Raw genomic sequence first — 9,599 nt, forward strand, 5'->3', positions numbered from 1 at the left:
GACGCAACATACTGAAGCTGGACCCCTTTCTTTACACAAAAATTAACACCAGGTGGGTCATAGACCTAAATGTAAGAGTTAAAATTATAAAACTCTTAGAAGAAAATACAGAAGTAAATCTTCTTGATCTTGGGTTAGGCAAAACCTTCTTAGGTACAACAAAAGCACAAGTGACAAAAGAAAAAATAAATTCAGTTTCATCAAAATGAAAGACATCTGTACTTCAAAGGACATCATCAAGAAAATGAAATGACAAGCCACACAATAAGGAAAAATACTTACAAATCATATGTCTGATAAGGACCTAATATCCAGAATATATAACGAACTGGTACAATTGGAAAATAACAAGACAACTCAATTTTTTAAAATAAGCCAAGGATTTTAATATACATTTCTCCAAAGAAGATATTCACAGGAAGAATAAGAATATGAAAAGATATTCAGCAGGAATGCATAGGAAAGGACACAGGAAAGATGTAACTACAGGGAGGAAGTGGGGAGAGAGCTGTTACATTTTAGGGAATTGCATTCAATGTCAGGAAACAAAATGTGTATGAACTGCTGCATGGAAAATGAATTTGCTCCGTAAACTCCCACTCAGATCACAGTAAAACTTTTAAAAGAAAAAGAAAAGATGCAACATCATTAACACTAGGTAAATGCAAATCAAAACCACAATGAAATACCACTTCAAAACTACCTAAGATAGCTATAATCACAACGATAATACATGTTGGCAAGGATGTGGAGAAATCAGAACCCTCAAATACTGCTGTTGGGAATGTAAACTGGTACAGCCACATCAGAAAACAGCTCCTCAAAAAATTAAACACAGGGTTATCATATGGCCCCACAATTCTACTCCTAGGAATACATCCAAGAAAAATGAAAACATATGTCCACACAAAAACTTGTACAGGAATATTCGTAGCATTTTTATTCCTAATAACTCAAAGGTGGAAACAACCCAAATGTCCTTTAAAAGTGAATGAATAAACAAATTGTGGGATAGCCTTATAATGGAATATTATTCAGCCCTAAAAAAAGAAATGAACTAGTGATACAGGCTACAACTTAGATGAACTTTGAAAATATTATGCTTAGTGAAAGAAGCCAGTCACACACACACACACACAAACCATATTCTATGATCACATTTATATGAAATTTTCCAAATAAGCAAATTCATAGAGATAGAAAGTGGTTGCCTGGGACTGGAGAGGGGCTTGGGAGGAAATGGGGAGTGATTGCTAATGGGTATTGGATTTCTTTGGGGGATGATAAAAAAGTTCTAAAATTAATGAAAATGTTCTAAAATGTGACGATTACACAACTCTGTGAGCATACACTTTTTACAAATAATATTTTATTTTGAGTAAGGTGAAAGTTTATATAGAAAATTAAATTCTAAAGAGAAAGAAAGAAAATTAGATACTCATTTAACAATTTCTACACAAGTTATTCCACAACATGGGTTACATTTTTCACAATGCGTCATCATTCTCACCCATTCTGCTCCAGTGGTACCATTTCCAGTCCTCTAGCATCCCTGCCCCCTTACCTTCTCATCTTTGCTTTGGAGTAATTTTTGACCTTTTGGTTGCATATAGATGATTTTTTAAAGGAGCCCTTATTCATGGGTGATAATCTTTATTTTATGAGCCAATCTGTTATTTAACTAAAAGGTGACCTCACCCTGTTCTCAGGCAAGACAAAGAGTGAAAAGACCTTGGGCCTCTGGCCACACCCAGATCTTTCTCACCATCGGGGTTCCACAGCTCCCCACCTACCCATCCACCTGTGCAACTGCAGGCCAGGGCTGGGGATGAGGTTGAGGGCCAGTGTGTGAGCCACCAGTGCACCTCACAAAGGAGACCCTGTCCTGGGAGACCTGCTTAGGGTTCAGAGCCTGGGCTGGGATAGAGCTATGGGCAGATAGTGGGCAGCAAGTTCTGAATGAATTATCAAGGGATATTTTCAGTTTAAGGTTTAAAGAGTATCTCAAAGTGATAGGCTTAGGGAGTTCTCTGTTCTCAACCAGTCCAATAAATCTGGACTTTTTGAGAATTTGAGTTCTGTTTCCACATTTTTCTGCCTTTCTATCAGGATTCATCTATTGTTTCCCTTATAAAATGGTCAGTAGTGGTAGTCAGGAACCATCTAGTTCTTCTGGTGTCAGGGTTGATGAGTCCATGGTTCAGGGAGACTATTAGTCCTATAGACTACTTTCTTCCCTGGGTCTTTGGTTTCTTTCTTTCTCTTTTTTTCTAGAAGACCAGAGACCAATAAATGTATCTTATGTGAGTATACACTTTAAAAGTATTCTTTAAATGGATAAATTCTATTGTTGTTGTTGTGTGCCGTCGAGTCAGACCAGATTCATAGCAACCCCTCCTTGAGTTTCCAAGGAGGTATCAATACGGAAGTAGATTGCCTTACCTTCCTTCTGAGGAGTGGCTGGTGGGTTTGAACCGCCAGCCTTCTGGTTAGCAGTCAAGTGTCTTAGGGGAGCTCTGGTGGCATAATGCCTAAGGCATTTGACTGCTAACCAGAAGGCGGGCAGTTCAAACTCACCAGCCACTCCTTGGAAGAAAGACTGGGCAACCTACTTCCAGAGAGATACTGCCTTGGAAACCCAAGGAGGGATCACTATGAGTCAGAAAACAACTCGACGACAGTGAGAGAGGATAAATTTTATGGTAGGTGAATTACATCTCAATAAAGCTGTTTTAAAAAACACATAGATGGTGGGTGACGACTGAACATATTGTGCTCTTGTTGAACTTGTATTTCTGAAGAAAACTGCTCAAAGCTAATTTCAAGTGCTAAGTTTGAACTGAAGAAGACAGCAGTCCTCAGTTACATATACCAAAAATAGTTGTAAACCTAGGCATTATCATTGCTCTTAAATGGACTGTCCCACTAGCATCAATTGGACATTAACCACTTCATAAAACTGTTAAAATGTACATTGATTGCATCATTAATTGGAATGATCCTTATAAATTCAAAAATCCTACCTTTGATTTTACAGATGAAAAAACTAAGGCCCAGAAAGGGGTTAAAATTTTACTGTAAGTCACATAGCAAGTTACTAGCGAAGGTAGGATTAGAACCTGTTCCCTCTACTTCACCTCTCTCTGCCTACATATTTTTTTGCAAGGTTCCATCACTCTCAGGAGCTAAACTCTTCACCATCTAGGTCTTTAAGTCGGGCATCGGAGGGAGCTGGAAAGGGGTCTGGAGATAGTAGTTTCTGGAGAGGAAGTGAGGAAGATGGGGGCCAGGTTCCCAGCAGCCAGTGGAGGAGCCCCTGTTCCCGTAAAAGCAGGGAACTGGCTGGAGGCCATAAACTCAAGGGATGATGTCACACGTGGTCTGAGCCCTGTGGTTGGTTGTTCCTGTCACATATGCAGTGGGAGGGTGAGTATGTGAGAATAGTCCCCCCACTAACCCAGTTGTCTCCACCTCAGAATCAGTCTGTGTTTGTGTCCCAGAAATCAGCTCTATGAATCACTCAACCCCTAGACCTCTCACCTCACCCTGCTCTCAGGCAAGACAGAGAGTGAAGAAGACCTTGGGCCTCTGGCCACACCCAGATCTTTCTCACCATCGGGGTTCCACAGCTCCCCACCCACCCATCCACCCGTGTAACTGCAGGCCAGGGCTGGGGATGAGGTTGAGGGCCAGTGTGTGAGCCACCAGTGCACCTCACAAAGGAGACCCTGTCCTGGGAGACCTGCTTAGGGTTCAGAGTCTGGGCTGGGATAGAGCTATGGGCAGATAGTGGGCAGCAAGTTCTAAATGAGGTTTATTTCCTTCCCACTCCTTAGGGAGAAGAAACTGGTCGTGTTGATTAACACTGACGGCCAGGCACTCTTCTAAGACTTTACTTTAGCTCATGTATTAGCCCACCTGGAGTCCCTGGGTTGCACAAATGGGAACCAAATGACTGGTTGTTCAAATCCACCCAGAGGTGTTTAGAAGGAAAGCCTGGGAATCTACTTTTGAAGACTCACCCATGGACCCTATGGATCACAGTTCTGCTCTGACACACATGGGTCACCAGGAGTCAGAATCACCTCACAGCAACTGGTGTTTTTTTCTTTCCCCCTTTCAAATTCAACATTTTTCATGTGTACATTTCAATAATATCAATTATATCCATCGTGTTGGGCAACCATCACCAATATCCAACTGTTCTTTTTATTATTATTATTAGCTCATCTAATCCTCCTCACAAAAACTCTGTGAGGCCTACATTACTATCAATCTCACATCCAGATGAGGAAACTGAGGCAGAGAGAAGCCCAGGAACCTACTCAGGCCACACAGTGAGTTCACATAACAGAGCTGACCCAAGGCCAGGCAGCCTGGCTCCTGCCCCTAACATCTGAGCTGGAGGTCAGAAACAGGTAGGTTGCCCCTGCTGGCTGGTTCCTCAACATGAGTTCACCACCCTGAGCCCACCCATCTGCTTGGGCTGCCCACACCCAAGTAGTTGGGTTCACGGAAGAGCCCCTGACCATCACAGCTGGCTTCCTGAGGGCTCCTGAGGGCTGTCAGCAGGGCCGGATGAAGAGGTGGGTGCTGCTGGAGGGGGAGGAGAGCAGAGAGGACCTGCGACCACATTCAGGGGTGGGGCAGGAAGCAGCAGTGATGTGATGGCGACCTGGCTGGTGTACATACGCCTGCCTGGGGCTGACATCACCATTGGAGGAGCCTCCGGTGGGGAGAGAGGGCATTTGAGCAGAAGTTGCTCAACACTGGACTCCAGGTAAGGAGGAAGCAGAGGACCTGGGAGGCTGAGAGCCCCTGGGAAAGAAAAGAGGAGCACAGGCTCCTCCTTGGGCAGGGAGGGCACGATGGAGCAGGAAGTGCTGAGGCCTTACAAGCAGAGACCTGGGTTTCTAGTGCCACTCTGGGCCTCAGTCAATTCATGTATAAAATGAAGGGGTTAGAGGACACAATCTCTAAGGGTCCTCCAAATGCTGACAGTTAAAACTTCTAAGAAAGCTTTAAACAAACTCCCTGGGAGATAATAAAGGAGCTCTGGTGGTGTCGTGGTTAAGGCATTGGGCTGCTAAAGAAAAGGTTCAAACCCATGAGCCACTCCACAGGAGAATGACAAGACAGTCTGCTTTCGTAAAGACTTACAGCCTTGAAAATCCTATAGGGGTCACTATGAGTTGGAATCGACTCAATGGCAGTGGGTTTGGGTTTGGGAGATAATATGATGAGGGCTAAAGTGGAGAGTGAGTTCTTGGACTGAGGGAACCAGGCTAGCCACCTAAGTGGGATGTTCCACAGTCTTTCAGACTCTCCTTGGCTTGCTCCCTTCCCTTTGGGCCCATCATGCTCCCACCATGCAAGCCACTTCTGGTGGAAGGCATGGAAGGCTCCAGTAGAGCGTGGGAGAAAGTTCTGCTCTCCCTAATGGCTGTGTCTCCAAGAAGCTGCTGTCCTGGGCAGACGCCACAAGGAAAGGCCTCACAGGAGATCACTTTGTATTGTGGGGGACAGGAGACACCAGACCATAAACAAGCCCAGGTGAGGCCCCAGAGCTACCTCAAAATAACTTTCTAGCCAATAGTTGTCCCGTAGTTGGTGCTAGGTAGCTCCTTGTCACTGCCGGGTTGGGAGAAGGAATGTCAGAGAGGGGGCTCAGCATGGGGGAGGGGTCCTAAGTCAGAGACAGGTCTCTCCCTACACAAGATCTAGGGGCCTAGGCACAATCCTGGAGAGAGAGGGAGAACAATGTGAAACAAAACTCAAAATCATTAAAAAAAAAAAAAAAAGACCAGGTTTCCTGGTCTGATAGAGCCTGTTGAAACCCCTGAGACTATGACCCCTAGCTGCCCTTCAGGTCTGGAACTGAACTCACTCCTGTGGCTTCCAGCCAAACACTAGACAGGCATATGGGGTGAACATTTACATCAGGTAGATACACTCCTTAGAGTGATGATCAATCGTGGGAGAACAGAAGGGCCGTATTTGTACCGGGAGGTAGCTCAGGGAGCAGGAATATATAGGAAAGAAGGACACAGGGAAGAAGTAACTACGGGGAGGAAGTGGGAAGAGAGCTGTCACATCACGGGAAATTGCAGTCAATGTCATGAAACAAAATGTGTATGCATGGAAAATGAATTTGCTTCGTAAATTTTCACCCACATCACAATAAAAATTATTTAAAAAAAAAAAAAAAAACTAAGGACCTAAGCACTGTGAGAGAGACCGAGAGAGGGATGGAAAGAGGGGGAAGGAGGGAGGAAAAGGAGAGAAGTAGAGGACTCAAGGCAACCGGTGGGCAGGAAACGAGTAGCCTGTTCTGGGGCCCAGAACAACCCTCCCAGAATCCAGGCTTCTCCTGGATGCCCAGGCCCCTCCTCAAATCTGCTACAGCTACTGTGTCCCCTTCTCTGTGGCCAGAGGCCCCACCCACTAGCAGCAGCTGTGGCCCTGAGGACAAAGCCATCAGTCTGGATTCTCATTAGACCTTGGATAGCGGCATCCTAGCAAGAGGTTACACCTGGCTATGTGACCTTAGACAAGTCACTTTCCCTTTCTGGGCCCATATGTCCAATGACAGCAATAGGCCAGGTCTAGAAGAGCCATTCTAGCTCTGACATTCAGTGACTTGAGTTACATCAGGCCTTCCCCCGTCATGTGCCCTGATAATGCACAGTTGGGGAAAGAGGGGTATCAACCATCCTCCATCCCTTTCTGCCCCCAGAGTCCCGACTCCATAGCTCCATGGCTGCCTGTATGCTCCTCCTGGGCATCCTCCTCCTGCTGCTGCCCGCACTCATTCCAGCCCCCTGCTACACTGCCACGCGCTCCGAGTGCCGGCGAGTCCACCGTTTTGTGCCTGGTGTGGAGCTGGCTGGGGAAGGTGTAGACGTGACCACTCTCCGGCGCTCAGGCTACTTCCCAGTGGACAAGCAACACTTCCTGAGGCCTGACGGCACCTGCACCCTCTGCCGCAGCACCCTGCATCAGGGCCCCCCCTGGCTTCTGCCCCTAGCATTCACCGACTGGCACTCCCAGGGCTCTGGCTGCCAGCGCCAGGTGATCAAGAGCAATGCCCTCTCCACAGAAGCTGTGGCCAGGGAAATGGCCAAGAGCATTACCAATGACTGGAAGGTTGGGCTGGATGTGACCCCCACGCCTGAAAGTGATGTAAAGGTGGCAATAGCCGGCTCACATTCCCAAGCGGCCAACTTCGCAGCAGGGAAGACACACCAAGACCAATACAGCTTCAGCAGGGACTTGGTGGAGTGTCGCTTCTACAGGTGAGTGGCCCATATACAGAGTGGGAGGGGGCTGGAGAAAAGAGTGGGAAGGGTAACATCGGGTGACCTGGAATGGCAGAGTGGGGTCCCTAAGAGGAAATAGAAATCCTGGTCCCCTGCATTAGGTGCTACAGTGTCCTGTGAGCTCCTCCCATTACAAGGGCTAGAGCCTGGCAGTGACAGTGCCAGGAAGAGAGGAAGTAGAGGGGAAACGAACAAGACTGTGGCAAGAGCATGACATCATACCGTGGAGGTCTAGCGAGGGCCCAAATCCTCCTGGCACTGTCATCCTTTCATGGGGCTCCTCCTCCATGATGGGCTGGCAGGATGGACTGTCCTCACTCCCTGCTGTGTGACCTTTGGCATCTCACTCCTCCTCTTTGGGCTTCACTCCTCCATATACCACCTTTTGTTTATCCAGTCATCTGTTGATGGACATTTGGGCTATTTCCACCTTCTCACTGTTATGAATAATGCTGCAATGAAGTATTATTGTTTTCACAATAAGGAAATAAAAACTTTATGTTGAAAGGAAAAGAGGGGAGAAAAAAAAAAAAAACATATACAAAGTGTCTGGGTCACTGAGGAACGACAGAATAAGGTTTTCCTGTTAGCTCAGTGGGTTAGAGCTTGGGCTTTGGAGCCAGATCACCTAGGTTCAACCCTAGTTCTCCACTTACCTGTGTCTTTGGGCAATTCTGAGGGAGCTATTAAGTGGAGACAGAACTACCCATACTGGTCCCATCTGATGTTTCTCTCTCTCTGGTCATAGCTTTCACCTGGTACATACTCCCCCACTACAGCCGGATTTCAAGCGAGCCCTCAAGGCCCTGCCCCCTCACTTCAATACCTCCACTGAGCCTGACTACCTCAGGCTCATCTCCAACTATGGCACCCATTTCATCCGTGCTGTGGAGCTGGGGGGCCGGGTCTCAGCCATCACTGCCCTGCGTACCTGCCAGCTGGCCCTGGAAGGGCTCAAGGCCAATGACGTGAGTGACTGCCTGGCCATCGAGGCCGCAATCAGAATAGGAGGCAAAGCAAGCTCCTCGGCGGAAGCCAAGGCCTGTGAAGAGAAGAAACGGCAGCACAAGATGACAGTCTCCTTCCACCAGACCTACAGGGAACGCTATTCAGAAGTGGTTGGGGGCCACCACACCTCTATTCACGACCTGCTGTTCGGGAATCAGATGGGGCCTGAGCAGTTCTCCACCTGGGTGGCCTCGCTGCAAAACAAGCCTGGCCTGGTGCACTACACCCTGGAGCCTCTTCATGTGCTCCTGCGGGGCCGGGACCCACGACGGGAGGCGCTGAGGCGGGCCGTGAGCAAGTACGTGATGGACAGGGCGCGGTGGAAAAACTGTAGCCGGCCCTGTCCACCGGGACAGTGGAAGAACCCCCGTGACCCGTGCCAGTGTGTGTGCCATGACTCAGCAGTCACCAACCAGGACTGCTGTCCCCGGCAGAGGGGTCTGGCCCGGCTGGTGGTTATAAACTTCCAGGCAACAGGTTTGTGGGGAGACTTTATCACTGCCACAGACGCCTACCTCAAGGTTTTCTTTGGTGGCCGGGAGCAGAGGACAAGCACCATTTGGAACAACAACAACCCCAGGTGGATGATCCAGCTGGATTTTGGGGATGTGCTTCTCACCACAGGGGGACCACTGAGGGTGCAGGTCTGGGATGCAGATTCGGGCTGGGATGATGACCTTCTTGGCACCTGTGACAGGTCTGTATACTCTGGCACGCACAAAGTGGAATGTAGCCTGTCCCATGGTCAACTGAAATTCCACTATTTTGCCAAGTGCTTGCCCCACCTGGCAGGGAATATGTGCCTGGAGTATGCCCCACAAGGGCTTCTGGGAGAGCCTCCAGGAAACCGGAGTGGGGCAGTGTGGTGAACATAGCAGACCCACAGAGGACCATATGCCCAGATTGAAGGGGCTGTCACAGGAGGACTCAGGGTCTGTACTCATATCCCTAGTAGACAGATAGAAAACTGAGGCGCGGGGATATTTTTTAATAATTGATGTGGCTAAATTGGCAGGCCAGCCCTAAGTCTCCCTGTCCAAACTGTCTTAGTTCTCTGGTATTCTCCAGCCCTGGAAGTGAGCTGGGGCTGGGCCACACCCTGAAATCTCTGCTACACGGGCCACGGCTTAGGCCCAGAGCTGGGCAGAAGGCCAGGTGGCCATCCCCACCAGACCGCTCCATGGTTTTCTGTTAAGACCCTTCCCTTGCAGTTTTTTCAGTGTCACAACTGTTTTATTGGATCTGATCGAACCCTTTCCACCCCAGCTGCTG

At 48.1% G+C, this 9,599-nt stretch overlaps 1 protein-coding gene across 1 annotated transcript; it reads left to right on the top strand.

Annotated features, from left to right (window-relative positions):
* The first annotated feature begins 6,756 nt into the window (after positions 1–6,756).
* LOC103196839 (perforin-1-like) lies at positions 6,757–9,196 on the top strand. The gene is made up of 2 exons (XM_007940653.1): positions 6,757–7,295; positions 8,068–9,196. Exons 1-2 carry the CDS (start codon positions 6,757–6,759, stop codon positions 9,194–9,196), a joined length of 1,668 nt encoding a protein of 555 aa, XP_007938844.1.
* The last annotated feature ends 403 nt before the right edge of the window (positions 9,197–9,599 follow it).

This window comes from Orycteropus afer, unplaced genomic scaffold, assembly GCF_000298275.1.
Source record: "Orycteropus afer afer isolate SDZICR_OR568_19922 unplaced genomic scaffold, OryAfe1.0 scaffold00070, whole genome shotgun sequence".
In the NCBI taxonomy this organism is placed as follows: Eukaryota; Metazoa; Chordata; class Mammalia; order Tubulidentata; family Orycteropodidae; genus Orycteropus; species Orycteropus afer.

Bases quoted from the DNA above. Each gene is read 5' to 3' on its own strand.
- LOC103196839 (XM_007940653.1), top strand. From the start codon at position 6,757: ATGGCTGCCTGTATGCTCCTCCTGGGCATCCTCCTCCTGCTGCTGCCC. The intron at 7,296-8,067 runs GTGAGTGGCCCA...CTCTGGTCATAG, and splicing joins GTGGAGTGTCGCTTCTACAG to CTTTCACCTGGTACATACTC.